Source organism: Cucurbita moschata, unplaced genomic scaffold (genome assembly GCF_002738365.1).
Source record: "Cucurbita moschata cultivar Rifu unplaced genomic scaffold, Cmos_1.0 Cmo_Scf00006, whole genome shotgun sequence".
Lineage (NCBI taxonomy): Eukaryota > Viridiplantae > Streptophyta > Magnoliopsida > Cucurbitales > Cucurbitaceae > Cucurbita > Cucurbita moschata.
In genome coordinates, this window is record NW_019268522.1 from 1,522,882 (window position 1) to 1,547,379 (window position 24,498).

A 24,498-nucleotide genomic window follows, 5' to 3' on the forward strand; every position below is an offset into this window, starting at 1 on the left:
ATGTGCGGTCAGAGTTCAACTGACGTCCCTAATCATATCACAAGGCCTTAGTAATTTACCTCTAAATTTTATGAAGTTGTGCAAATCACGAGTATCTAAATATAGCATAGCGTCTAGTTTTTTCGAGTACTCGTTTGAATTTACATACGAAAATTGATGGCTAAATATTGTTTTGATGATGGCTAAATATTGTTTTGATGGCTAACGAAACATTCTTTATAAGAGTGTGGAAACATTCTTCATTGGTTGTAGATTATAAGAGGGGAACGAAACACTGGCTAAACATTTTACTTTCTATATCATGTACCCATGTTCCTATGCGTACGAATGGTGTGCAATTTCCTATTTGAGAATTTAGATCAAGTATCTCGTATCGGCGGGTGGGCGTGGCCAAGAAGCAGCCAGTTGACTGCTCCCATCCATTCGGCCTTTCTTCACTGTGTGAATAAGGTCTTAGGATGTATGGCCATTCTGGGCGGGTCGCAATAATTTGCTGGTCGAAGGTTTGGACCAATCGCAATTCATCACCATCGTGCCCGCTTCCAATTGATGACTGCCTATTAAATAAGTGTTGACCTAAGTCCCTGTGCTGGGGCTCGGCTCCCGAACCGTACGTGAGCTGTCTCTTCATTAGGTTTTTTAGGTTAAGTTACAATTTTAGTCTCTCGACTTTTAAGGTTTATGTCTATTTAGTCTCTAAACTTTAAAAAATGTTTAGTAAATTCTTAAACTATTACTTCAACAAATAAGTCTTTTTTTTTTTTGGGTTATTTATTTAATTTTAAATAATCTAAAACCAAAAGATTATCAAATATAATCTTAAAAATTAAATTTAATTTCATAGTCAACCAAATAAACAGAGATTTTATAAAATAAATATAATCCTAATATATTTGTCATGGATGGACGTTAACAACCCTACTAATTTTCTAAATACCGAAAGTACCCCGACGACCAGAGTCGCCCTGCAAAACCCTCTCAGCCTCTCTACACCACCGCTATATAAATAATGTAAATTACGTTTCTCCCAAACCCTTCTCGGTGCTAAACCCTAATTCTCGCTCCCTCCCCCTTTCCCGACGCCGAACTCCGTGAAGGTAATGCGAATTTCTCTCTCTCTCTTTCAATCATTCTCCGACGTCTTACTTTTGAGTTCCGATAATGGGTGAGTTTGATCGGTAGCCGTAGCTATGAAGTTTGGTGGATTGTTACTAGACCGGCCATGGGAGCAGCAGTTTTGTAGTTTCGAGGAACTTCTGAAGTATCATAGTGAAATCATGATCTTCATTGGATAATCTAATGTGGTTATTGGAATTAGATGCTATTTTTTTCCTGTAGAAAGGATATATTGCGGTTGCCTTAGTGATGCTTGAAGTATGTTTATTTATATGGTTTTAATGTGGAAGGAACTGAAGATTTTTTCTTTGGTTTCAGCTTGGACTTTTCAGTGATTTGTTTGACTAACGTGCAATGGGAATGGTTTTGTATTTCTCAGGTGTATTGGGGAGGTCGTGAAGATGCTTGTCTTGTTCGAGACATCGGCGGGCTTTGCCCTGTTTAAAGTTTTGGATGAAGGAAAGCTCAACAAAGTTGAGGTAGATGCTGTTTGAAAATTGTTTAAGAGTATATTTCGTTTGAAGGTGGATGTGTAAAAATAGCTATTTTTTATGGTTTGGTGGTTGCCTAATGTTCATTGGCAATAGTAGAAGTTAAGTAGAGAATGTGTCGTTCACTTGATTAAATATATATCATAAGTGAATATATGTATGTACTGATTTCTTCCAATGTTTATGGATCTTGATTTTCGAACTACTTTGAATGTAGGATTTATGGAAGGATTTCTCCAATGCAGAATCTGCTAGACAGGTAATCTCTCTTAATCTACAGCCACTACCACATTCGCATCCATGTTACCGGCATTCTTTGACATGGGAGATGTACTGTATTAGGGCATGAAAAATGTCAATTTGTACATTTTCCTGTTGACGTTTTTTGTGTGCTTGCTGCACCTTCTTCTATTTTGCTAGGGCCTAACATTTTGATTTCATTGTATCAGGTGGTGAAGCTCAAGGCTTTTTCTAAGTTTGAAAACATGTCAGAAGCTTTGGAAGCTACCACATTGTTGATTGACAGCAAACCCAGCAAAGGTTTGCGAAAATTTTTACGAGCCAACTGTGATGGTGAAACCTTGGGTGTTGCTGATTCTAAGCTTGGAAATATAATCAAAGAGAAGCTGGTATGTGGCTCGTTCTACAAATAACTTTTTACTGGTTTGCGTATGAAGTTATCCAATGTTATTGAGTGTCATGTACTTCTTTTCATGCAGCAAATAGATTGTGTGCACAACAGTTCTATTATGGAGTTGATAAGAGGTTTAAGAAATCAATTGAATGAACTAATATTGGGTCTAGCTGTTCAAGATTTGGCACCAATGAGCTTGGGATTGTCTCATAGTTTGTCTCGGTATAAACTGAAGTTCAGTGCTGATAAGGTTTGTTCTTTCTCAGATTTAGCATTGTTGGCTATTCAATAAACGTTTATTGTCGATATTGTTAGTGCACTTTTTCAACAAAATGATATAACTCATGTTTGATCCCATTTTCAGGTGGATACAATGATCATACAAGCTATTGGATTGCTCGATGATCTTGACAAGGAATTGAACACTTATGCAATGCGGGTTAGGGAGTGGTATGGCTGGCATTTTCCAGAGCTTGCTAAAATTATTCAGGATAACATACAATATGCCAAGACGGTGAAATTAATGGGCAACCGTGATAATGCAGCTCAGCTTGATTTCTCCGAGGTATATATATGGTATTTGTTAAAGTCCGGTGTCGCTTGTATGCTTGTTTCATGTCAATGGCTAATGTCTACCTATTCTTCCAACTCAAGCAAGTCTTGAACTAGATTATTATCTAACTGTTTGACCCACCTTTTTGGAGTTGAATGTGTTCGTGGCATAAAAATGCGATGTCGGTTTCCTTCCCAATGGAGCCATATTAATTTTACTTTTAACATTATAGAAATTCTTGTGCTGTCTACATTTCCAAATGTTGATTTTTTTTATGCATATTTCATTCTAGATATTGCCAGAGGAGGTTGAGACTGAGCTGAAGGAGGCCTGTATGATATCAATGGGAACTGAAGTTAGTGATCTTGATTTGATAAATATTAGAGAGCTCTGTGATCAGGTCCTTTCTCTTTCTGAATACAGAGCCCAACTGTATGATTATCTAAAAAGCAGGATGAACACCATTGCTCCTAACTTGACTGCCCTCGTCGGAGAGCTTGTCGGTGCCCGCCTAATTGCCCATGGTGGAAGTTTACTCAATCTTGCTAAGCAGCCTGGAAGCACAGTGCAGATTCTTGGAGCTGAGAAGGCTCTGTTCAGAGCTCTCAAAACAAAGCATGCAACTCCCAAGTATGGTCTCATCTATCATGCATCCCTAATTGGTCAGGCCGCTCCAAAGCTCAAAGGAAAGATCTCTCGGTCTCTAGCTGCTAAAACTGCGTTGGCAATTAGGTGCGATGCTCTGGGCGATGGCCAAGATAACTCGATGGGTCTTGAAAACCGCGCTAAGGTACTCTTCTTCTTGGTATCTTTTTCATTTATTTGTCTTTTAAAGATCTATGGAAGTGTCTGAAACATGACCGTTTGTTTACTCAGCTGGAAGCAAGGTTAAGAAACCTCGAGGGTAGAGAGTTGGGACATGTTGCTGGTTCGGCTAAAGGCAAACCGAAGATCGAAGCCTACGACAAGGATCGGAAGAAGAGTGTCGGGGGCTTAATAACTGCTGCCAAGGTCTGATTGTCATTTCACAATCTGTTATTCGTCCACTTGTTTATAATAGACACTGACTTTTCTGTTTTATGTAGACATACAACACCGCAGCGGATTCTATCATCGGTAAACTCGAGAAGGCTGTTGAGGAGGAAGCAAATGCCCCTGTAACTGTTGAAGGGAAGAAAGAAAAGAAGACGAAAAAGAAGAGGGCAGCAGACGAAGAGGAAACGGTTAAGGAGGACGATTCGAAACCTGAAGTCGGAAAGGACGAGAAGAAGAAGAAAAAGAAGAAACAAACCGAAGAAGTACAAAATGGTGACGAGGAGAAGGAAAAGAAGAAGAAAAAGAAGAAGAGAACGGAAGAACCCGACGAAGTAGAAGAAGATGGCGGCGGTGCGGAGGAGGAGAAGAAGAAGAAAAAGAAGCGAAAGCACGCGACGGAAGACGAAGAAGAGGAAGCGGCCGAGCAGGCTAGCAAAAAGAAAGAAAAGAAGAAGAAGAAGAGAAGTGAAGATCGAGTGTGTTAAGGAAGGAGGAGGCAGTTTTGTTAGCATAGGGTGTATAATTAGATTGATGGTGGTGTTTGTTTAATTAAGTTATTATATCTGAATCTCTCTCTAATGTATTCTCCAATCTCTTACAGATTCATATCTCGGGGAGGACAAAACATTGTTCTAGTTGGAAGAGCTTCTTCAATAAGGCGCTCTCCGGCAGGGAATATGGTATTTGTGATTCCAATGTTCTTTGGCGGCTATTATTATCCTGTTTAATTTCTTGAATTTTTTATCCCTTAAATTAAATTTGGGTCTTTCATTAGGCAGAATAGTTCATGATTTAAAATTCATTGACTTGTTGCAAATTTTCATGTCCTTAGGGTCGGCCGATTATTGAAATAATTGAAATTAAAAAAATTGCAATGACTTGGACTAATAATTGAGAAATGAGAAATTAAAATTTTATATTTGAATATATATATATATATATATTAATTAGTTGAAAATGGTTAATATTTTGTTCTAGAAATATATTTTAAAAATTTTTCATTCATACTACTTTTAAAAATTCTCTTTTTACATTATATTTTAAATTTAAATTAATAAAATTATCCCTATATTTTAATTGAATATATATATATATATATATATATATATTATGTATTTATTTATTAATTAATTAGGTGAAAATGGTTAATGTTTTGTTTTAGAAATATATTTGAATAAATTTTCGTTAATACTAAATTTTTAAAAAATAAGAAAAATGATTCTTAAATTTTCTTTTTTTACAATATATTTTAAAGTTCAAGTCAATAAAATTATTTCTATATTTTGTTATTTGAATGCTGTTAATATTTTGTTTTAGAAATATATTTGAATAAATTTTTATTAATACTGCATTTAAAAAAAAAAAAAAAAAATTAAAATTTTCTTGTTACATTCCTAAGCAGATGATATATTATTGATGTGATATATTTTTTTTTTGTTGATCAATGTTTATATAATATCGGGTAACCTCGTCATATATTTTATCTTGTCCAAATATGTTTGCAAGTGAAATAATTGTCTTTTCAAATAATTATTTCTTCTAACCGTGGCGGCATATCTTTTCGAAAGATAGTTGAGTTCTCTTGTCTTTAGTTATGCTCCCAAGTTCTGAAACTTACGAAATCTCGTTTCTATACTAGCATCCCTCTGAGCCATCTCTTATTAGTGTTATGACACCACACCTTGTCGCAGCTCGGGCTACTAAGTCCATTCTTTTTTGTACCGACAATTAAGGATTGTTTACTCTTTTATTGCATAAGTTCAAAAAATACGGATAAAAATAGAGTATTAGATAGTTTTTCAACAAAAATACCAACCACTTTAATAATTTAAAATATGACATTTTTAAAATTTAAATATATTTTTTAGTTTTTTTTTTTAATTTCAAGAGTATTATCCAAATTTTTAAAACTTCAAAATTATAAATTATATTTAAGTCAAAGTACAGGGTATTTTTATTAATTTAATAAAAATTATTTTAGTTTCATTTTGGGCCATTGAAAATTAGAATAATATTTTAAATTATTAGAAATTAATAAAATATTATGATCAATTATATTTCATTAATTTCTTTTTTTTAGGTTCTCGTGGTCTATGTGCTTAAAAAAAAGCTATATTAAAATTAAATATTTATGATTTTTCAGGCAGTCAAATATTACAAAATCATATATTAATTATATTAAAAACCTCTGTCTTCAACTATAAAGACAGTTTTACATTATTAATATTTTTTAAAATTATTTTTCAAAAGAACATTAGTAATTAATTAAACTATAATTTAAAATATAATTCAGTTTTAATTTATTTTTTCGATTTAAAATAAATAAATAAATAATAAATACAAATTATTATTTTGAACCATTTCTTCGTTAAATGTCAAAATGAGTAAATTCCAAAAAACTGCCAATTTCATTACAATCAGTACACTTAACTCTTACCCGGACACTTGCTCTCTGTTCATTCACCAACGACCTCGCATTTCACCGGAGGAGGAGGAGGAGGAGGAAGAGATACGGAGGGGCGGTGGGTTTGAATCGTTGAGGACTTGTGGAAGATCTGTTTCTACTGATTTCACGAGCTTTTTCTCAGTTTATATTCCCGACACAGTTCGTTTCATCTCGAAAAAGGTCTTTCTCCATCTCTGTTTCAAAAGCTAATTGAATATAATTGTTGTTGTGGATTCCGATTTGACTATAGACAGCTTTCTCTCCCTGAAAAGTTACTGCTCTATTTGTAATTTGGCTGCTTTTTGTTTGTTTTATTGACAATCGGTTGATGTTTTATGAGTTTATGTTGGATGCGTGGCGTAAGGTTGTTTTGTTTGTTTGTTCGGTTTTTAGATATCAGGTTTAGAAGGGGGATTTGTTGTTTGCTATGGAGAAGAGAAATGGAGCTTGATTTTGAGCAATGGGATGTATAAATAGCCGAGAGGTAGCTTCCAGAAACTTAGCAGATTCCGAGGATAAGAAGGAGAAGAGCTCTGAATTTGGTGATGATTTGGAAAGGAAGGAAGCTGATGCGGCTGTTGTTGATGTTACTCAGAAGGAAGGGCATGGCCATGGGGCTCAGCCTTTGACAAAAGAGCAGAGAAGAAAGTCGAAACCTAACCCCAGACTGAGTAATTTGCCAAAGCAATCACAGGGGGAGCAGGTGGCGGCTGGATGGCCTTCTTGGCTCACAGCAGTCTGTGGGGAGGCACTCAGTGGTTGGATTCCGAGGAAGGCTGATACCTTTGAGAAGATTGATAAGGTTTGTTGTTTATGTTTGAGAATCATTTGGCTATCTAAGTGGTTTTTGATACTATTATGGTGTAATTTTCGCTATCTAAGTGTTTTTCTTATGTGTTCTAAGTAGCCCAAACAAGATGTCCAAATAAGAACATCCATGCCTAGACTGATAAACTATTCATACCAAAAGGATTATATCCATTGATAAGTTGTTGTTTAACCATAGATAAGTGGAAGATTCATTAAATTGTGATACGTTACCTTGCCATAATGTGATGTGCTTCCAGTGCCAATAAAAAGTAACCCATCCAATGGTATTTAACATCCAAAAAATGGCCGAATAAAAGGCATCCCAAGCCGAAATATCACAATTACCACCTCGTCTCAGACCATCACAAGGAAAACTATGACCAAAATCCTTTCTATCCGGCATTAATTTGGAATCACGTGCATCTAAAGCACCGTTTACTAAGATCTTCATTCCATCACTTTTCTCTGCTATAGTTTACTTGTGTTGTATACAGAACTGTTCATGATGATTAGGAAGTGATTTTCCATATCATTTGAGATGGTGACTGCAGGGGTGGAACCAAATTTTTCATGATGGGAATTTTTTTTACATTCTAACCTTTATATGTACATCTTCTTAAGCACAGATTGGACAAGGAACATACAGTAATGTGTACAAAGCAAAAGACACATTGACCGGTAAAGTTGTTGCACTGAAGAAGGTCCGATTTGACAATTTAGAGCCAGAGAGTGTAAGATTTATGGCTAGAGAGATTCTCATTTTGCGGCGCCTAGATCATCCTAATGTTGTAAAGTTAGAGGGTTTGGTTACATCAAGGATGTCATGTAGTTTGTACCTTGTGTTTGAGTATATGGAGCATGATTTAGCTGGACTTGCTGCAAACCCATCCATCAAATTTACAGAGGCTCAGGTTGGTTAGTTCATATTTAATTTAATTTTCAATAGTGATGCAGATTGTAATCTTTCTTCATTTGAGAGGGAGTTCTATTGTAGGTCAAGTGTTTCATGAAACAACTGCTATCAGGACTCGAGCATTGTCACAACCACAGGGTGCTTCATCGTGATATTAAGGGTTCGAATCTTCTTATTGATGGTGAAGGGATGCTTAAGATTGCGGACTTTGGACTAGCTACTTTCTTTGATCCAAAACTCAAGCACCCTTTGACTAATCGTGTTGTTACATTATGGTATCGATCTCCGGAGCTTCTACTAGGTGCAACTCATTATGGTGTAGGCATCGACCTTTGGAGTGCAGGTTGTATTTTGGCAGAGTTATTAGCTGGGAGGCCCATAATGCCTGGCCGTACAGAGGTAATTATCTGGTTTCGCTCACTCGACCACATTCTCCTTTTCAAAGTCACCTTTCAACTAGATCTGATTGGCTTTATTATGTTTACGGCCCTGGGCAGGTTTTCAAAAGAGTGCCAGATCTTAGTCATTGGGACAGCAGTGTTTTTATTTTTGTTTAAGAGGAAATTGTACATTGTAGGTTATCTATCTCTGAAGAATTGAACCTTGGTGCGTTAAGTAGGGTAATGTGAGTATGTGAGCGAGGAAACGTTTTCATGCTCGTTGTTCTTCCATCTTAATAAAAGTTGGTTTCCATGAACATAGGCATTTACTTCTTATTAAGTGAACTTACAGCTTTAGGATTAAAATTCTTCATTCTTTATACAATCAGTATGAGCTGCTCAGTATCTACCTATGCTTCCAATTCATCTCGGTGTCGATAATTTATGATGTCGATATATGAATGCACATATGGAACTGACATTCTCTTCTATTTACATCTTAGTAGATATTAGTGCATCTGATGTCTTTACTGCTCCCTAGGTTGAACAACTACATAAGATATTCAAGCTGTGTGGCTCACCTTCAGATGAGTATTTGAAGAGAGCGAAGTTGCCCAATGCAGCCTTATTTAGGCCGAGAGAACCTTATAAGAGATGTATAAGAGAGACCTTTAAAGATTTCCCACCATCATCATTTTCTCTTATAGATACACTTCTTGCAATTGATCCCGCTGAGAGGACGACAGCTAGAGATGCATTGAAAAGCGAGGTGACGCCAAAGTTTGTGTTATTTGTTTTGATTGATGGTATCATATTTGCACGATATTGTCGCTTCTCCTTTCACATTTCACTTCTCTCTGAGCTTCGTATTCGTTTGTGTTGATAATGGCAGCACATTCTAATTGTTGATGTTATTATTTCACGTTGTTTTGCAGTTTTTCATTACAGAACCTTATGCATGTGAACCTTCAAGCCTCCCCAAATATCCACCTAGTAAGGAGATGGATGCTAAAAGACGGGACGATGAAGCGCGAAGGTTTGATACCTCAATACTTCTATGTTGCTCGGGTTTTTTGGTGTTTACTAGTTCATTAAGACTTGATACTTGATGCTTGGTGTTAGAATCATTTCTTTTAATCTTTTTAATGAAAAACAAGTGTTCATCATGAAAAATGAAAGAATACCAAAACGGCTCTCGAAAGCCACAAACTACGGAAATGAGCCAAAACAACACTTACGAGAAGGCCTAACAAAAAAAAGAATAAGTGCAACAACTCAAGCTCACTGCTAGCAAATATTGTCCTCTTTGAGCTTTCTCTTCAGGTTTTAAAATGCGTATGTTAGGGAGAGGTTTCCACACCCTTATGAAGAATGCTTTGTTCCCTTCTCCAATTGATGTGGGATCTCACAATCCACCCCCTCAAGGCCTAGCATCCTCGCTAGCACTCATTCCCCTCTCCAACCTATGTGGGACCTCACAATCCCCCCCTTCGGGGCCCAGTGTCCTGCTGGTACACTGCCTGGTGTCCATCCCTCTTCGGGGCCCAGTGTCCTCGCTTACACATTGCCCGTTGTCAGGCTTTGATACCATTTCAAAACCGCTTCAATACCCACAATACAATTTCCTCAATTCTGTAAATTCTAGCATTGAATGCGGGAAACCGAGCAGCCTATGCAATTTAAGAAACCAGGGAGGGTATTATAGGATTTTTGCTAATATCTGCTAGCGGTGGGCTTGAGTTGTTACACTAAGATCCTTAGATAATTACATCTTGGAACTGCTCTTATGTGGATTATGTTTATTAACGTGACTTGTGCCCATTTTGTTAAGTATATTGCATCAATTCATATGGTTTTACAGACAAAGAGCAGCAAGTAAACTGCAGAACGATCATGTGAAGAAGACACGCCCACGTAACCGTGCTGGTAGGGCCATTCCTATTCAAGGAGCCAATGCAGAACTCCAATCAAATATTGACGTGAGTGTATTTAAATTTGTTCTATTTAACATTTATGATGTGTTTTTACATTGAAGTATTAAACAAGAACAGCCAAAGGGCCGGGTTAGAAAGAAACCGTGCCTAAGAACGACATAATTAGCGTCTTCTAATCACTGGATAATCATCAAGAGGCTGTAATCACAAAAGAGAGTTTTGCTGGTAAAGAACACCAAGAAACTGTATTCTGTACAAAAGTACAACAAGAATCAGAGTGTAAAGACTTAGCTTTAAAAGACCTCTTGTTCCTTTCCTTTCGTATGTGCCGCTAAAGAGCTCTGGTTGCATAACTCCCCAAAAGCCTAGCTTTGCTCCTCAAATTCCATAAATTTAAAGCCTTCAAGAAGCCAATCGTCCACTTTCTGAGGGAGACGAATGGAAATCTCCATTTTCTCAAAAATATGATTCCAAACCATAGACTGAAAGGGCAGTGAAGAATAAGATGACCTAGCGTTTCTTCCTGTGAGATACCACATTGGTTGGAGATGGGAATGAAATATTTCTTATAAGGGTGTGAAAAGATCTCCTTAGTAGACGCGTTTTAAAACCGTAAGGCTGATGGTGATACATAACGGGTCAAAGCGGACAATATCTACCAGTGGTGGGCTCAGGCTGTTACAAATGGTATCAGAGCCAGACACCAGATGGTGTGCCAACAAGGACGCTGGGCCCCCAAGGGGGTAGATTGTGAGATCCCACGTCGGTTAGAGATGGAAATGAAACATTCCTTATAAAGGTGTGGAAACATCTTTCTAGTAGATGTGTTTTAAAACCGTGAGGCTGACAGCAATACGTAACGAGCCAAAGCATACAATATCTCCTATGGTTTCTAGCATCTTTTTGTAACCCTTCATCTCTTGACAAATAGGTTTACCGTTTCCAAAACACTATGTCCAAATCTTTTGTACAATTAGTACATTTATCTTCATGGGCTGGTTTATACGTATTCGAAGTATGGTGGTGGCTATTTTTCAGTTTCTCTCATACCTATGAACCACCATGGGTCGGCCTAGCTCAAAATATTTGACTTGGTTGTAATCTTCCATGGCCTGCATATCATGACTTAACTATGTCGACAGATGTTTATTGAATTTTTTCGACATTTTCCTTGTGAATTAATCTTGGACGCTCTTGTTGTGAATTAATCGGCAGTTTCAAGCTGTAGCTATGAAAAAGCTAGGATTGATCTTGTTCCGATTCTAACTTACGACATGTCTGTTCTTCTTCTGAAACAGAGACGACGTTTAATTACACACGCAAATGCAAAGAGCAAGAGCGAAAAGTTCCCCCCTCCACATCAGGACGGGGCACTCGGATTCACATTGGGATACTCGCGTCATATTGATCCAGCTGCTGTTCCTTCTGATGTTGCATTCAGTTCAACATCATTCGGCTATCCAAACAAGTTCAACGAAACCTGGTCCGGACCATTGGTCGAGTCTTCCGACATCGGTGCTCAAAGGCAGAAGTATCCGGGAGGCGATGCAAAAGACCGACAATCAACCCAATCTTCAGTTAAAGGGAAAAAGGTAGCATGAACTTCGCATCATGTAAGTTAAGAAGCATGCACCAGAACCGGTCAAGTTCTTATATACTTAGAAATGCCACGTTCTGACCAACTTTGACATCAAGCCTGGTGTCTTGCAGCAAGAACATACCTGGTTTTCTTTTGTTATCTGAAATGGGACATCCTAATGTCTCGCTTTCTTCCATAGATTCCCCGAATTTGCTAGATCTTTCTGCTCGTGCTCGTTCGTTGTTCATTCGCAGAGTGCTCGAAAATAATATCGACAAAGCTTCTTGGCCATGGTGATGCTATTCATTGCCCAACATAAGGTAGATCATTGCATAAGGTAAAAGAGTTCTCTCCAATGCTACCACTTTGTTAGATAATATTCAAAACTGACCACTTTCTTGAGAAGTTCCTTGTGAAGTTTCTGCTATAAACTACACTTTATGAATAAAGATTCTTTAGGAAAGTGGTCAAATTGTTTGTTTTTTTCTTCTCATTGTTCTTTATTTATTATTTTTGGATGATGATGACAACTTTTGTGAACCTTTTATGTTATCCAATGAATATTTTAATTCTTGTTGACCATAATGTGTTGTGCATTCATATTGTTAGACGAACACAACTCTCTATAATGGTATGATATTGTCCACTTTAAGCATAAGTTGTCACGGCTTTATTTTGGGCTTCCCCAAAAGGCCTCATATCAATGGAGAGAGTATTCTTTGAATATAAACCCATGATCATTCCCTAAATTAGTCGATGTCGGACTTTCATCATCCAACACCTCCCCTCGAATAAAGTACGCCTCCTCTTAATCGAAGCTCGACTCCTTATTCTTTTGAAGTCTTAGTCATTTTTTACTATGCCTTCAAGAAGGCTCGACTCATTTTCTTTTGGAGTCTTTTGTTCGACATTTGAGAATTTACCAATCTATTGGCACGACTAAGTTTAGGCTATGGCTCTGATACCATGTTAGACGAACACCACAATTCTATGATATTGTCCACTTTGAGCATAAGCTCTCATGACTTTGCTTTGGACTTCTCCAAAATGCCTCATACCAACGGAGAGAGTATTCTTTGAATATAAACCTATGATCATTCCTTAAATTAGTTGATGTCGGACTTTCATCATCCAACACATATGAGCTTTTGTTATCACGACCCAACTCCACCACCAGTAGCAGATGTTGTCTATGTGCTTTCTCTTTCGGGCTTATCCTCAAGGTTTTTAAAACGTGTTTGCTAGGGAGAGGTGGGGTCTCACACATTGTCTCACCATCGATATTATAGATTTAAAAATTCAAGATAAGTACAGGTAAACATGGGTTGGGTCGGAAATTTTTTTTCGACCAACCCAAATTTTGAATTGGATGAGTTAATAACTCGTGTAACTAGAGTTCACAACCCAACCAACCCTTTGGTTGGGTTGTCAAAGTACATATACTAGAATCTCATAAAACTCAAATATCAAATATTCACAAGTTACTATGTATCAATAAGATCAGTTATAAACGTCAAATATTCTTAATTTTCGTAATAATTTTAGAAGTATAGTAGGGTTGGGTTATAATTCTAGTTTTTTTAGCTCGACCAAAAAATGTCGAACTTGCAAACCGACCCATATTTTTTATTTTTAAAAGATTCAACTCAACCTAAACTGAAAAAAACATAAAAAATCAACCAAACCTTTATGGTTTTGGCTGGATAGTCGAGATTGATCTAAGTTATTGATAATATGAACCCTTCTACTCACTATAAACATAAATATTAATATTTAACGATAAAGATTTATAATTCATTTAAATCGGTAAAAACGTTTTTTTTTTAAGATTATTGATATTTTCATTAATTTGTTTGTAACGTCGAGATCTCGACCTTTTTGTCAACATTTATGTTAAGTTCGTAGTTATGAAAGGAATAAAATTTCCCTATTGTCACACATTGAAAAGACCTAATAATATATTCATTAATTTTTTTAAAATTTTAACATGTTTTTTCCTCGGTCTAAAGTCAATGCCTAACATTAGACATTGCTCCGAGTTGAAGCATTACACCTAGAAATTTATTAATTCGAGAAAATTTGAGCTCGTTATTTAAAAGGTGCGTATATGTTTTAAAAAATTGCTGTTATAAAATTCTCGGGATTTGATCTAATAATTTTGTTGAAGAACATGATCTTTTGATCTAAATTATCCAAGAACCCGAAAAAACGATAAGAATCAACCCAAATGAAAGTTTTGGAACGGATTACCTCGATGATCAAATACAAAAAATAAAAGAAAAATTATTTATAAACCCGTGATTCGAATCAATCTATAAGATAACTCGATCAAGACTACTTGAATATGCAATGAAACCTTAAAAACCGTAACCTAAAGCTTTAAAACCTTAAAAATAATATTTTAAGATCGAAAAACATGTGTGGTATATAGTCTCTTGTATTATTTCGTATTAGTTGCAATATTACTTTCCATCTCACGTACACGTTTTTAAATTGTTATAAAAATTCGTTATAATATTTTACGAGAAATCGAAAAATGACTTGAATTGATATAACGACGACTAAAATACTAAATTTGAAAAAACGTAATCATGCTCGAGTTTTTTAAAACACAAGCTATCGACAATTATTTTAAAAATTACAGCAATCTCGAACCAATCCGATCTATTAACTTTTTATTAATATTCGTTTGTAGGCTAACGTTTCTATTTTCATATGAATTTCTGACCTATATTTTTTTCTTTTATATTTAAAATTTAAATTTTCCGAACACTTTGAATCTTACGACAACTAATTTTCTTAAAGCACAAGCTATCGACAATTATTCTAAAAATTATAGCAATCTCAAATAGAACCCGATACATTAACTTTTCGTTCAATATTCTAGGGTAAAATTTCTTACCTATATATTTTTATATTTAAAATCTAAATTTATGGAACACTCTGAGTCTTACGACGAATAATTTTCTTAAACACATGCCATCGACAATTATTTTACAGATTATAGTACGGAACCCGACACATTAACGTTTCGTTCGATATTGCTCGGTGGGTATATATATATATATATATATATATATATATATATATATATAATTGAGCCGAAATTTATATATTTATATTTTTGGAAAAGTATTCAGAGAGGGAATTGAAAGGAAAAACTGAAAGAATTAAGAAAGAGAAAAGGTTGGTTCTTTGTGTTTACAGAGGGAAGAAGACGACCGATTGAGACTTGCGCAGAAGTTGTTCTTCAACAGTCCCTTCGACAATCCTTCAATCCTCTCTCAGGCGGCCGGAAAAAGCTACTGGGAAGGAAGCGATGGACGACAATACGGCTACTAATGTGGCCCAAGCGATTGCTGTATCGCTCGACTGGAGCTCCACTCCCGACGCTCGAAAAGCTGCTCTTTCCTATCTAGAATCTGTAAGCTCTATCATGCTGTGTTGTTTGTTTAATTCTTTTTTGTTTAGTGGTGTATGTGTGCGTGGAAATTAAGCTAGTGATTGTGTTTTTCTTCTTTTTGGGGGTTTTCGATGCATGAGGGGGAATTCTTGTCAGTGGAATAGGGTATTGATGATTGGCGATGCTGTTTGGAAGGGTATGATTATGTTGGGGAAATTTATGATGAAGCTTCTAAAGTTGTTTATGTTTGGAATGATTTTTGTGTTATGAGTTTTGAAAGATGTTGGTAGTGGTTTGGTTTCTGGTTCATGAAATCACTTGCTTATTTAGGGGAAATTTATAATGAATCTTCAAAAGTTGTTCATCATTGTGGAAGTTCATTGTTCTTGAGTCGGATACTATTCATTTTGAAATGTTTTTATCCCCTTTTTGTGCCCTCATGATGGTAAATTTTGAGCAGTTGAAGTGATTTTTATTTCTTTTGATTAGAAGAACAGATTGTCAAACCAAATAGAACGCGATGTTATTTTTCTACTGCTGTTTGGTTGTAAATTATGTTCTAGTATTTGGTCAATTTTTTACTGAATTACTCAATGATCTTATTTAATTGCCTGTGTTTTCTGAGCATTCTCTTTGCTTTTGCAGATTAAAACTGGCGACATACGTGTTCTGGCTAGCACATCTCTCGCTCTAGTTTCAAATAAGTGGTCTTCTGAGATCCGGCTTCATGCATATAAAATGCTACAAGTTCGTGATTCCGTCTTTTTTCTTTAAGAAACAATTTCATTGATGATTGAAATTTACAACAGGGATGTATAATCCATGGTGTTTACAAAAGACCTTCCCAATTTGCAATGAGGGAGGTATAACTATAGGAAGTAAAAATATTAGATAGTTTACACCAAGATATAGCTTGGTAAACAACATTGTCGAAAAGTTTTGTGTAGGTTTGTGTCTTTTCTGCAAATATTCTCGTGATTCCGTCTTGAATGCCTAGCTTGTAATTTTATGAACAACACCCTTTGGCTTCAACTTGGCCTGATTTTTTCAATTGATAATTTATATTTATTTGGTCATCTGCGTTTGAATTTGTTGTATTGAACTGTAAATGTAATTCTGAGAACCCTTTTCTAGGCTTAAGGATTGGTTAAAGCTGTAGTTATATCGAGTTAAACCGAGCATCAAACCCCATTAACCTTTTTTGGAACTGTTTTCAGTTCCAATTTTTGTTATTCTCTGTGGTCTTTAAGTATTTTTGATCTGCAAGCATAACTCTTATAATTTTCTTAAGTTGAATTTAAATGTAAAGATTTTGTGATTGAAGTTGCTTCAATGATTTAATTCATAGTTCCAAATTTCTCATTTCAGATTTCTTTCATTGTTTCAACTTTCACATATTTGAATGATGGTTTTATCTCAAAAAAATGATTTAAGCTGTATTTTTTTTTTTTTTTGGTATATTTATGCAGCATTTGGTTCGTTTACGGTGGGAGGAATTGAATTCTATGGAGAAGAGAAATTTTGCGAATGTTTGCATTGATCTGATGACTGAAATTACGACTCCTTGTGAAGAATGGGCTTTGAAAAGTCAGACAGCTGCTCTTGTAGCCGAGGTTCGTCACTTTAGGAATTACAAGATCTCGATTTATCATTCATGGTGTTATACGGTTGACAGTATAGAGATATCGGAAGGTCATTCATTGTTTTGGGATTTGAAAGTCATTATATCATCTTTGTGAATCCAATTCTAAAAAAAATTAAAATTAAAAAATTAAAATTAAAATCTCTTTGAACAACAGTTTTAAATATCATAATTGAATCCTGTCAACTGTGTATCAGGTTTCGTAAGATACTCTCGGTTTAAGTTTTAGCTTTCTCATTTTACTTCATTTTACGTTTAGCTCTTGACTTGTTTCGTAACTTTTCACGTATGAATGCTAAGGTCATTTATTTATTTATTTTTTAGAAGGGCATCCATAACACTAGTTCTTGCTCTTTTTGTCTGATTTACAGATTGTCAGAAGAGAGGGATTAAATTTATGGCAAGAATTGCTCCCTTCTTTGGTTTCCCTATCCAGTAAGGGCCCTATACATGTAAGTTCTGTAATTTGTTGCTACAGGCGTTTCTGCATCAGCCATCAAAAAGCACATTGCTTCCGGCACATTATTTTTCTTCCTCATTCCAACGATCACGTTTGTATAATTAATTAGTCTTCTCTTCGTTTAATCTTAGGCCGAGTTGGTCTCAATGACGCTGAGGTGGCTTCCTGAAGATATTACAGTTCACAATGAAGATTTAGAAGGTTCATCATGAACTTTCATTAGTGTAATTGTTCTTATTATTGATAGGATGACATGTAGCATTGCGCATTTGGTAATATGTACTTGTACCAGTCGAAGTCTGCATCTGAAGCTTTATCTTCTTTGTTTACATTTTCAAGTGGTTGTTCAATAATTGCAAACAATTTTCAGGTGATCGACGCAGAATCTTGTTGCGTGGGCTTACTCAAACTTTGCCTGAAGTTTTTACTTTGTTGTACACGGTATGCTCCATTTCCACATTCACAGACTTGCTCATTCCAGATTTAGTATGATATTTCCTTTTGTTAAATAGTTACTAGAGAGGCACTTCGGAGCTGCACTGAATGAAGTAAGCAGTCAAAGGCTGGATATTGCAAAACAACATGCAGCTGCAGTTACTGCTGCCTTAAATGCTATTAATGCTTATGCTGAATGGGCTCCATTGCCTGATCTTGCTAAATATGGTATAATACGTGGGTATGATATTTTCATCTTATTCTTTGTAGAACCCGAGTTTGAGTAGTTCGTATATCGTTCTGAACTCACTCTCCACAGGTGTGGCTTCTTACTTTGTTCTCCTGATTTTCGCCTTCACGCCTGTGAATTTTTCAAGCTTGTCTCTGCAAGGTATGCAGCAATGTTATGCATGTTCTGCACAACTCTGAGCTAATGTCTTGACTTCCATGCTATTTTGCGCGTAAAATGCAGGAAGAGACCAACCGATGCTACTACATCTGAATATGATTCTGCCATGAGAAATGTCTTTGAGATCTTGATGAATGTCTCCAGAGAATTTTTGATCAAATCGGCCCCTCCTAGTTCCGGTTCGATTGATGAAAGTGAATCTGAGTTTATAGAATGCATTTGTGAAAGTCTCGTATCCATGGGTTCATCTAATTTGCAATGTATATCTGGGGACGGCACTCTGCTTACACTTTATCTTCAACAGGTAAGGCTTATCACTGAGATGTTAAATAATAATGAATTCTGTCCATATTTGTGTATATATATAGATATTGTGATTGGTTTCTCCCTGAGCTTAGAACCCCAGACTTAAGGATGTGAAACACTTGACCCCCAAGGCAACCCAAGGTGGTCTCATTTTTTTTAAACAAATTTAAAATGAAGATTCTTCAGTTCTTTGCTTCTAGATCTAGACCTTAATTAAATCCAGTTGTCGGAATAAACACGGCTGGATATATAGATATACATAATCTTTTTTTTAACAAGATATGAACAAAAAGGAGTGAAAAGAAACAAAAGAAGAAAATAGAAACAAAACTTGCAATTATGCCAACTTGAACATAGCTCAAAGCTCAATTGGTTAAGACAGTATATTCCTGTTCAAATAGTTAGTTGTACGAATCTCCACCTCACTTGTTAATATTAAACTGGAAAAAAAAAAAAAAAAAAAAAAAAAAAAAAAAAAATGGTTACAATAGGGGCAAACTAGTCATTTCGCCCCTATAAGTTGAGGGGTTTGTTTTGGCTGAGTTAAAATGGGGAAAAGAGAAAGAAGAGGGAAAGAAGATTAGGGTTTTGAGGAAGGGGAGGAGATCGGATCAGAACCGACGCCGGAGAACCGAGTCCCCAATCTAAACCGTTGAATAGCTCGAGGCAAGGTGCTCTCACGAATCGCACCTTCCTATCTCGACAAAACGTTCAAGAACTTCAGGTTAGTCCACGAGTATCTACATGGAGAAGTCATCAAAATTTTCGTGTGCTAGCAACGTTTTGTGTTGATCCTTGGACTCTTACCCCCCAACAGCGCTATCTGGTTAAGTTCTGAAGTGAAGGCGGCCAAGATCGGCGTTCAAATCGGAGTTTAAAGATAACGTGATTTTCGGTAAGAACTTGTGTTTTTCTCCGAATTTGAACTCAAATAATAAGATCTGTGATCATCAGAAAAATTTAAGAAAATTCTTTCCAAGGAGTAGAATAGGAGGTCTACAAGTTTCGTGAAGAAAATTTAACGAATCGGATTACGGATTGGAAGATAAAAAAATCGAGAGAAAATAGATTGAAACGGGAAAGAGACCTGGAAAATGAAGGCGGGAGAGAGGGTGGAGGCCGCCACGCGTCGGACGGCGTGCGGAGGAGAGCGGCGGAACCGGTGATCGACACGTGTCGATCACCGGCTGGTGAGGCGCGTCCTCACCCGGCAGCGGGCACGCGTCAGGCGCGCGGACCCGGCCGGCCCGACCGGCGCTGCACGCGAAGCGCCCGACCCNAAAAAAAAAAAAAAAAAAAAAAAAAAAAAAACTCTCCCAATGACATCTCTTCCAGATGAATTTCTTCAAGCTCCAAAAGACTTCAATTTCCTGCTAAAATATCTAGACAACTAAATCTCAACCATTTACTCGACTTTCTATCCTCTTCAGAGGCAATATCAAGTTCTGATACAAAATTGAAGAAAAGAGAGAACTTCAATAATATCTAAAAACGTCAATAGGAACTTCCTCGACAGAATTAAAATTCGGAAATGGAAGAACCCAAATCACTTAAATTGTTGGAGAGATCATCAAAATTCCTCCATACACTTACAGTTACATTTCGTCCTGTGTAACTTGATAGCTACATACTGCATTCACTTTTGAATTTCTGCTAATATATGAGAACTTAATTATATTTTTCCTTTTGCTACCTTTCAACCTTGGGTCAGGCTATCTATAGCACAATCATAATTGTGTTTTTAATGGATCTCAAGGTTTATAATTGTTTTACACATTGGAATATGCTTTTCTTAACTATGTATATTTTTCTTGTTGTAGATGCTGGGCTTTTTCCAACATTATAAATTAGCTCTTCATTTTCAATCCCTGCACTTTTGGCTGGTATGTATGAGGTCTTTACATTATCTTTTTCCCCCTTAAAATGCTTGATATTAAAATATTATACAGACAAGGTTTTTCAGCTTCTACATTTTTTGTGCTCAATAGGCCTTAATGAAGGATTTGATTTCAAAGTTGAAGGTTTCAACCCATTCAACGGGAGATGTTTCAAAATCTAGTTATCAAGGCTCAAGTTCTGCATCGTCTGATAATGACAGGAGAACAATCTTAAGTTTTATGAATGATGATGTATGCACTGTAATTCTTGATATATCTTTCAAGCGGCTGCTCAAGAAAGAAAAGGTTTCCCCTGTCATAGCACCCTTACTGGGGGGATTGGAGTTGTGGAGTGATGATTTTGATGGAAAAGGTGATTTCAGCCAATATCGGGCTAAGCTGGTACGTATTTGATTTAATGTTTCTAATGATAATTGTGGTATTTTATAAGATCCTTTCTCGACTTTTTTACCCTTTTATTGGGAAATGGGATCTGGAATTATGTTCTGGAGATATGCCTCTCTGTGAACTCTTTTGTACTCTCAATAACTTCTTTTCAAAGAATTTTCCCATTTTTTAAGATTTCATCCTACGTTTTGGGGGACTGAGTACCGATACTTCTAATTTTAGGGCTGTCTGATTATGAGCTACTCAGAGCCATATTCTCTTTGGTCTTTTCATTCAAAGAGTGGGATTAAACCCATCCATTAGGGATAATCACATTTGTTCAATAACATTTGGACCTTTTCTCTTTTGTTGTTATAGTTCTTAAACCTCCTGAGACCAGATGGTTTTACCTCCGAGTTCTTAAAAAATGTTGGAGCATTTTGAGAGCCGATATAACGAGTATTCCAGGATTTCTTTTTTAAGATTGAAATTTTCAATGGAAACTTAAATGAAACATATATTTGTTTGATCTCAAAGAAAATGGATGGATGCCTGCTTTGTTGTTGACTTTCGTCCCCCATAGGCCTTATCACCGGACTATACAAAATTATAGCAAAGGTGCTTTATCGGAATGCCTCAAAAGGGTTTTCCATTTCCTGATCACTAGGTAGCAGATAGCTTTTGTGAAGGGACGTCAGATCCTTGATCGTCCGAAGGATATTTGTGTAATCCAAATAATTTAAAGAGAAGTAGTTGGCCTCCCTAATTTATCTTGGATTTATTAAGATTTAGTTACCTAATATTTAGGGATTATTATGATTATGATTTAGATTTACTAATGGAATACCATAAATCTTCCATTAGACAAGGGAGGTTTTTGCCTATATTCGATGAAGGAGAAGAACAGAGCCCTCCTTGCCAAATGGATATGAAGATATTACCATGATGGCATCGCCATGTGGAGAAATTTTATAAAGGCTAAATACGCTCCTACATCGCGTACCCCAAACAATTTTATTTGTGCATGTTAGACCCTTTCCAATTGTATATATGCAAGGAGGTGGGCTTACTTAACGAAGTTGATATTTTCTATTTTATGGATTAGAATTTATTTTCATGGCTCAAAATTCGTCCATTTGGATTTGGATTTAGTTTCTTGTTGGAATGTTCCAATATTGTTTCTTGTATTGATTCAAAAATTCTCGATGCAGTTGGAGTTGATCAAGTTTTTAGCTTCATACAAGCCTATCATAGTCAGTGGTAAAGTTTCGGAAAGAATTATCACAATCGTCACAAGCCTTTCGCCTTTACAAATGCCTTGTCAGGTGATTACATCACTTGGCGTTAGTTCCTCTGTAGTGCGCCATTTATATGTGTTACATCTGCCCTTTAGCTAAGTTTAGATTTGTTCTGATGCAGGACATATCTATGATGGAAAGCATGCAGTTAACTCTTGAAAATGTTGTGTGTACTATTTTTGACGGTTCAAATGAAATTGGCACAGGCAGTTCAGAAATTCAATTGCAATTGCGTGGAATTTTTGAAGGTTTGTCATTAACCTGGTATTCTATTAACACGTCACGGTTGAATAATTTTGGACTTCTGAGTTGACTGGATCCCTGCCCCCCAGGTTTAATTCAGCAACTTCTTTCATTAAAATGGAGTGAGCCAGCCTTGGTGGTAGTCCTTGGGCACTATCTAGATGCTTTGGGTCCCTTTCTGAAATACTTTCCTGATGCTGTTGCAAGTGTCATCAATAAGTTATTTGAGCTCCTAACATCGCTCCCCATTGCTATCAAGGTTCTTATTAACATACACTTCGTACGTGTAAAGGGACATGCTTGGATAGTTGTTTAATACACGTCTTTTTGGCAGGATCCTTCTACAAGTAGTGCACGATATGCAAGGTTACAGATTTGTACATCTTTTATTCGTATAGCAAAAGCTGCTGATAGAAGTATTCTACCCCATATGAAGGTTTCCTTATCCTCTATGGTCTTATTTATCACTTTTGTGCTCATATGCACACAATTATTGACAGGCATACATGCAATTTCACTGCATTGATGAGAGTGAATTTACCTTCCCCGTATTCTTTTCTACCCTTGTTTTCTCTTCATCTTCTTGCCGCATGCTCTGAACATGGTTTATGTTAAAAAATGTTGACAACTTTTACCTGCATCAATTGAAATGACCAAGAGGCTTAGCTTATAATGCGAAATAGAATTATCATCATTCATGTATCATTATTTTTCTTGCGTAGAGTATCGCCGACACTATGGGATATTTACAAGGAGAAGGACGTTTGCTTCGTGGTGAGCATAATCTTCTGGGTGAAGCATTCCTTGTTATGGCTTCTACAGCTGGGTAATTAGCAACTGAACCGACTCTACCTTATGGTTGATAATATGTTCATGTGCAGATCCGTCATAGAGTCGAATTTCAGAGGTTTCACTGTGTCCGACCGTTCTAAATACTTGTGTTTTATGTTTCATCTTCATTGTATCTATGATCCATAAATGGGCTTGGTTTCTGTTGCAGTCACTTATTTTATAAGTTAATTATCACTCACTATTAGGAAATGATCCTGGAAATTTATTTAATAATTGAAATAGTGTAGCCTGGTTGCTTTTATATAATTTTTGTCTAACATCATGTCTATTATTCCACTTCTATGAACCTGTTGCAGAATTCAACAGCAGCATGAAATCTTAGCTTGGTTGCTAGAACCTTTAAGCCAACAGTGGACGCGTCCTGAATGGCAAAACAATTACTTGTCTGAACCGCTGGGTTTGGTTCGTCTTTGTTCGGAGACGTCTACGATGTGGTCAATTTTCCACACTATAACGTTTTTTGAAAGAGCACTTAAGAGAAGTGGAACAAAAAAATCCAATCCAAACATGCAGAACTACTCAACCACAAGTTCTCCTCACCCCATGGCTTCTCATTTGTCATGGATGCTACCGCCCCTGTTGAAAGTAAAGTACAATTCTATGATTACTTCTTACTATATTACCTTTTATTTTGAAATTCTATGTTCGGATAAAAGTTTGCTAAGATCTCAACACATGAACAAGTAAAAACTTTTGATGGCTCCGAGAGCTAGTGTTCGGTGTGTGAAGTCTCATCGTGTAGTAGTGGGATGGGGCTACATGGATATCAACAATTCCTGTCTTTTCATTTCTGTTTCATTTCTGCATGCATGGAATGGTAACCATCAGCATCTCTTTGATATGCAGTTGCTCCGTTCTTTACACTCTCTATGGTGTCCTGCTGTATCCCAGACATTACCTGGAGAGGTCAAGGCTGCAATGACTTTGAGTGATACTGAGAAATTCAGTCTTCTTGGTGAAGCGAACCCGAAACTTTCAAAAGGTGCATTAAGTTTCGCCGACGATCCTCACTCTGACATGAGCAAAGGAGGGGGGCATGCGGAACCTAGTGAAACTGATATTCGTAATTGGTTTAAATGCATAAGAGATAGCGGGTAAGTAACTATACGTTGTCTTAGGTATGTTCTTGGCTGTGAAATTGGTAATTGTTTTTCCATACTCCTTATGGTTCCTGATTTCCTATATCTTGTTTTGTCTAGATAAGATATAAAAAGCATGTGTGTACCATTTCAAGTACAACACTCGAGATTTGTGAGGAGAGAGAAGAAAGCTTTTTTTTTTTTTTTTTTTTTTTT

The 24,498-nt window shown here is 36.4% G+C and overlaps 3 protein-coding genes across 4 annotated transcripts in view; all 3 read left to right on the forward strand.

The window, feature by feature from the left end:
* The first annotated feature begins 993 nt into the window (after positions 1–993).
* LOC111444004 (probable nucleolar protein 5-2) lies at positions 994–4,566 on the forward strand. Its single transcript, XM_023081900.1, has 9 exons — positions 994–1,097; positions 1,496–1,595; positions 1,825–1,866; positions 2,057–2,236; positions 2,327–2,491; positions 2,606–2,806; positions 3,087–3,584; positions 3,671–3,805; positions 3,880–4,566. The coding sequence occupies exons 2-9, from the start codon at positions 1,518–1,520 to the stop codon at positions 4,312–4,314; spliced, it is 1,734 nt and encodes a 577-aa protein (XP_022937668.1). The 5' UTR covers positions 994–1,097; positions 1,496–1,517; the 3' UTR covers positions 4,315–4,566.
* A 1,679-nt stretch (positions 4,567–6,245) lies between these two features.
* LOC111444005 (probable serine/threonine-protein kinase At1g54610) lies at positions 6,246–12,476 on the forward strand. 2 transcript variants are annotated; one of them, XM_023081902.1, is made up of 8 exons: positions 6,246–6,455; positions 6,662–7,077; positions 7,712–7,996; positions 8,080–8,397; positions 8,920–9,147; positions 9,314–9,414; positions 10,240–10,357; positions 11,611–12,476. In XM_023081902.1, the coding sequence occupies exons 2-8, from the start codon at positions 6,736–6,738 to the stop codon at positions 11,911–11,913; spliced, it is 1,695 nt and encodes a 564-aa protein (XP_022937670.1). In that variant the 5' UTR covers positions 6,246–6,455; positions 6,662–6,735; the 3' UTR covers positions 11,914–12,476. The 2 variants fall into 2 exon arrangements, with proteins under 2 accessions (XP_022937670.1, XP_022937669.1); XM_023081901.1 differs by having other exon boundaries at positions 6,247–6,455; positions 6,669–7,077.
* A 2,557-nt stretch (positions 12,477–15,033) lies between these two features.
* Positions 15,034–24,498, forward strand: part of LOC111444165 (protein HASTY 1) — a 12,682-nt gene continuing 3,217 nt past the window's right edge. Inside the window, exons 1-18 of the mRNA XM_023082151.1 lie at positions 15,034–15,315; positions 15,940–16,041; positions 16,764–16,907; positions 17,308–17,388; positions 17,528–17,597; positions 17,767–17,837; positions 17,909–18,072; positions 18,151–18,222; positions 18,304–18,544; positions 20,367–20,429; positions 20,535–20,825; positions 22,022–22,135; positions 22,230–22,356; positions 22,441–22,610; positions 22,686–22,787; positions 23,074–23,177; positions 23,500–23,788; positions 24,050–24,297. Coding sequence (XP_022937919.1) covers positions 15,211–15,315; positions 15,940–16,041; positions 16,764–16,907; positions 17,308–17,388; positions 17,528–17,597; positions 17,767–17,837; positions 17,909–18,072; positions 18,151–18,222; positions 18,304–18,544; positions 20,367–20,429; positions 20,535–20,825; positions 22,022–22,135; positions 22,230–22,356; positions 22,441–22,610; positions 22,686–22,787; positions 23,074–23,177; positions 23,500–23,788; positions 24,050–24,297 — 2,558 coding nt within the window. The 5' untranslated portion in view covers positions 15,034–15,210. The remainder of the gene's footprint in view (positions 15,316–15,939; positions 16,042–16,763; positions 16,908–17,307; positions 17,389–17,527; positions 17,598–17,766; positions 17,838–17,908; positions 18,073–18,150; positions 18,223–18,303; positions 18,545–20,366; positions 20,430–20,534; positions 20,826–22,021; positions 22,136–22,229; positions 22,357–22,440; positions 22,611–22,685; positions 22,788–23,073; positions 23,178–23,499; positions 23,789–24,049; positions 24,298–24,498) is intronic.

Coding starts and splice junctions, on each gene's coding strand:
- LOC111444004 (XM_023081900.1), top strand. CDS start 1,518: ATGCTTGTCTTGTTCGAGACATCGGCGGGCTTTGCCCTGTTTAAAGTT. Junction 2,807..3,086: donor CTCAGCTTGATTTCTCCGAG/GTATATATATGG, acceptor ATTTCATTCTAG/ATATTGCCAGAGGAGGTTGA. Junction 3,806..3,879: donor GCTTAATAACTGCTGCCAAG/GTCTGATTGTCA, acceptor TGTTTTATGTAG/ACATACAACACCGCAGCGGA.
- LOC111444005 (XM_023081902.1), top strand. CDS start 6,736: ATGGGATGTATAAATAGCCGAGAGGTAGCTTCCAGAAACTTAGCAGAT. Junction 7,078..7,711: donor CCTTTGAGAAGATTGATAAG/GTTTGTTGTTTA, acceptor TCTTAAGCACAG/ATTGGACAAGGAACATACAG. Junction 9,415..10,239: donor CGGGACGATGAAGCGCGAAG/GTTTGATACCTC, acceptor ATGGTTTTACAG/ACAAAGAGCAGCAAGTAAAC.